The 4,636-nt window shown below is 44.5% G+C and overlaps 1 protein-coding gene across 1 annotated transcript in view; it reads left to right on the top strand.

The window, feature by feature from the left end:
• Positions 1-3,792: 3,792 nt before the first annotated feature.
• The window catches only part of ABLIM1 (actin binding LIM protein 1), a 150,075-nt gene continuing 149,231 nt past the window's right edge, over positions 3,793-4,636 (top strand). Inside the window, exon 1 of the mRNA XM_072424559.1 lies at positions 3,793-3,925. Within this exon, the coding sequence (XP_072280660.1) occupies positions 3,913-3,925 (13 nt within the window). The 5' untranslated portion in view covers positions 3,793-3,912. The remainder of the gene's footprint in view (positions 3,926-4,636) is intronic.

Genomic DNA, 4,636 nt, shown 5'->3' with positions numbered 1-4,636 from the left:
GACCGGCCGCCATACACACAGCGCCCTCTACCGGCCACAACACTCAGCTATGCACAGCGTCCCCTGCCGGAGAGAGCTCCTCATTGTTCTCTAACATATACACACACAGCATCCACTGCCAGGCTCAGCAATACTATCCATTGTACACAGCGCCTCCTGCTGGATAAAGTCACACACAGCACTCCGTTTTACACAGCGTCACCTACCAGACAGAGCTGCGCACTGCACTCCAACATACACTTATCCCCTGCGAGGGCTCAGCGAAACAATCCGTTTTACACAGCGCCTCCTAATGGAGACAGTCCGCCAATACACTTCACCATATACAACATCCCCTGCCAGCAATACTGCTGCGCCCTCTGCAGGATTGACTACACAGTGCACACTGCTACACAAGGCTGACCAAAACACAGCAATTCGATCCACTGTGCACAGCGCCGCCTGCAGGACTGAATACACACTGCACTTCGATAAACGCACCAAGACACTACTTTGTACACAGCGCCCGTTACCGGAAAGAGTCTCACACTGCACGCCTCTATACCACTTCGTACATAGCGCCCCCTACTGGGCATATACATACACTGCTCTATACAAGGTGCTCTCTATTGGTATGACCCTCAGGGGGCGCCAGAGTCCAGATTATTTTTATTCTAGTACACATTTTTCTGTATTGTATTATCTACCTAAAGGAAGAATTATGTACAGGGCGCAATAAGGAGGAATACACCACAGATTCACTTATCACAAATCTTTCATTTACTGGAAGTGAAACATTCTGACATTAGGCTTCTGTAACAAAAGAGACTCTGTATGTTCACAAGCAAACCTCCATGATGAAAGAATAAATAGAAGAGTTACCCTGACACGTGACCCGGCATTTATCATGAAAATACAGGATGACAGGTTTGCTGTCACAGTTTCTATACTGCATTAGGCTCCGCCCACATATCAACTAGGCCCCACCCACCGATCTCCCACCACCATAGGCCCCTCCCCTCATTACTTATAAGGTCCTCCCACCTTCCCCATGTACCACTTGGCTCCTCCCCTACAGCATGCCCAAGCTCCAACCAATTTCCTCCAAACACTACTAAGCCCCACTTCCTATTGGCAGCATTTTCTCCCGCCATAAAAAAAAATCCCGCCCATCAGGCTCCACCCATTCTCAGTTCCGTGTAGGAGGGCAGAGACTGAAATCCGCAGGACAGGCAGTTTGTGTAATGCAATGTTTTGTATATGTTTGTGTGTAATGTGCAGATTGTGTATGTTTGTGTGTAATGTGCAGATTGTGTATGTTTGTGGCCCCAATGATTCCATAACCCTCCCTGCATCCTATGAGGACACACACTGTATATGTTGGTGTCACTGAAGGGGGTTGGGATGTTTGGATTAATCAGAATTCTGAGTGAATAAGATGAGGATCTTCCCGTTTGATCCAATCAGATTGTGTGACGTGTAGAGACGTTCATAGCATGTCTGTGTCACATGATTTCTTGGTCTTGCAGGATAATCTCCCTTTTTCCTCAAAGATCAAATGTTTAGGAGACAAGATACCTGTGAGACAATCCACAGTGACATGATTTATCCCGCTTAACTTTTCTTTGTAGAAAGCTAACATATGATGGGCCAGTCTGTAAAATGAATCATTCACACAGGATTTGCCCTGTGTGAATGATTCATTGTACAGATTGGCTCATCACACAAGAGAGAGGTGATCTCCCCATAGAAGCCAGACTCAAATAACTTTTATGTTTCATTTTTAACTGTGTTTAGGCTGGGCATACAGATCGGTGGGGGTGACCGGGAAAACATGCCGGAGAGCCCCGTTCTGATTTCCAGCATCAGATGATTTGGTGATTAATGATATAAATGTAACAGAAAATGGGAGGAGTCTTTATATTTGTATATAACATAAAACCTTTCCATATGTGAGCATTCTGTTTTTTGCAATTGGTTGGCTGTGATCACATGGGATGTGACATGGGTGGGGCTTTGCTTAATTTATGCAAGGACTGCCTCTCATTTCAGCAGTTTGTGATCATCTTGCTCAGTGACCACATGAATGCAGAGCAGGGTAGAAAAAAATAACTCATATACTCGTATAATCCTGTTTATTATTAATAATAATAATATTAATATATATATATATATATATATATATCTATATATATATATATATATATATATCTATATATATATTTTTTTTTTAATATTTATCTATATATAATAGCTGCTACTTTGTAATGATACATGTTCAGATTTTTTTTTTTTAGTCCTGGTATGGAGTTACAGTGTGAACTGCAGACAGGCATACAGTATACAGGTATGGTTTAGTGCTGTCAAGCTGATACTCAAATCAAATAGATGGACAAAATATTCAGGGGTATTTGTGCTAACACAAATGTTGTGTTGCTTTAAATGCCATTTTTTTGGCACAATGATTTCTGTGTTGGTAAACACTGCACCCTTGGCTTGTGTAAGAACTGGAAAATTGATGTATATTGCATAAAGTGTTCCTGCATGTTCCCATTATTGACCTCTTATAAATATAATAGTGCCTTGTGTAAGATATATTACATAAGGACACACACTCAGTGCCAGGTGTACTCAGGGTTATAAAAATGGAGAGCTGTCACCTCTGAGCCAAGAAATAGTAACCAGAACTCTGCACAGGTCACAGAATGCAAATCATCTTTAGCTGCAGCTTCTCCAGGTGTCCACCAGGTGGCGACAGACGGCAACAGAAACGATAACATTGTAGCAGATTGGGAACATGTGTGTTCTCTGTATTCTTGAATTCATTTCATGTATGGAGGCTAAAAATCATCCTGCTGAGATAAAACTAACTCTGATAAATCAAGAGTGGATGGAAAGTGGGATTAGAATTGGGTTGCTGACTATAGAGGCCAATCATAGTTTTTTCTTATTTGTTTGTGAAATCTGATTGGTTGATGCTTAGCTGCTTGGTTTTGTCATCAAATGTTCCACGTTTGCTTTCACTAACCTGGTGCTTTTTAATTTTTACCTGCCTAACCTGGAACTCTGATGCCCTGCTGTCTAACCAGGAACTTGTTGGCACTGCCCCCACAAACCTGACACCTTGTGGTCCTTTCCAGCCTAACCTGTCAATTTCTGTATTGATAAACCTGACTAACCTGGCACTCTCTGGTTCTGTCTCGACTAACCTGGAACTCTTTCCACTGATAAGCCTGAGTAATATAGTGATTTATGGTTAATTCCTGGCTAACCTGGCACTGTCTGGTTCTCTCCTGGCTAACCTGGCAATCTCTGGTTCTCTCCTGGCTAACCTGGCAATCTCTGGTTCTCTCCTGGCTAACCTGGCAATCTCTTGTTCTCTCCTGGCTAACCTGGCTATCTCTGGTTCTCTCCTGGCTAACCTGGCACTGTCTGGTTCTCTCCTGGCTAACCTGCCACTCTCTGGTTTTCTCCCAGCTAACCTGCCACCCTCTGGTTCTCTCCCAGCTAACCCACCACTCTCTGTTTCTCTCCTGGCTAACCTGTCACTTTCTGGTTCCCTCCTGGCTAACCTGCCACTCTCTGGTTCTCTCCTGGCTAACCCGCCACTCACTGGTTCTGCCTTGACTATCCCTGTTGCCCTCCTTTGCCATGGCACTAGGTAGCCTCCCCTATGTGTCTTGTGTATGTTTGGTGTGATGTGCTAATACATGCAGCCTGGTGATAGGATAGCGGTGTACGATGATTTAACAATGTCATTGCATTCTCCCCCAGACTCAGCGTTGCAGTGGCACAATCCCTGCACACCGCCTGCCAGAAGAGTGTCCAAGGCTCAGCCTTCCTCTCCTCCCCCTCTCATCTCACCCTCCCTCCTGTGCTTGGAGCCGGTTCTCCTCCGCAGCCAGCCAGGTCCCTTCTGCATCTCCCTGAGACATGTCTGCCAAAGGTAAGCATGCATGCTGCAGCGTGGTGAGCGTTATGCAAGGGGGGGAATGTTGTATGTGGGGGGGGGATGATGCAGAGGAGACAGCGGGAATTGCTGCAATGTGTGCCCGTTGGCCCCCTGGTTGCATTTCCCTGCTTGCCTGGCTCTCTGCATTGTTTATTGCGCCAGATTCTGCTGCATTTCTCTACACGTGACCGAGAGGATGGAAGGCCAATAATGGCAATTTATTCCCCGAGATGGTCAGATGTGTCCATAGACAGGTGTGCTTCTAAGACACAGAGAACGTTGCTCATACACAGGAAAGGTGTCATACAGAAATCGCATAGTATAGGTTCTCTTATACAGAGATGACAGATCTAATACACAAGACAGGTGCTCTTATATAGAGATCAGAGATCTAATACACAGCCCATGTGTGCTTATGTGGAAATTACAGCTCTAATATACAGGACAGGTGCTCCTATATAGAGATTACAGCTCTTAGATACAGGACAGGTGCTCTTATATGGAGATTACAGCGCTAATATACAGGACAGGTACTCTTATAGAGGTCAGAGACCTAATATACAGGACAGGTGTTCTTATATGGAAATCACAGCTGTAATACAAAGAACAGGTGTGCTTATATGGGGATCACAGCTCTAATACACAGTGCTGTTGCTTTTATATGGAAATTACACTTCTAATACAACAGACAGGTGCTGTCATACA

Source organism: Pyxicephalus adspersus, chromosome 10 (genome assembly GCF_032062135.1).
Source record: "Pyxicephalus adspersus chromosome 10, UCB_Pads_2.0, whole genome shotgun sequence".
NCBI lineage: Eukaryota > Metazoa > Chordata > Amphibia > Anura > Pyxicephalidae > Pyxicephalus > Pyxicephalus adspersus.
Note: the sequence above shows the minus strand (reverse complement) of the source record. Positions and strands in the feature narration are given on the sequence as shown.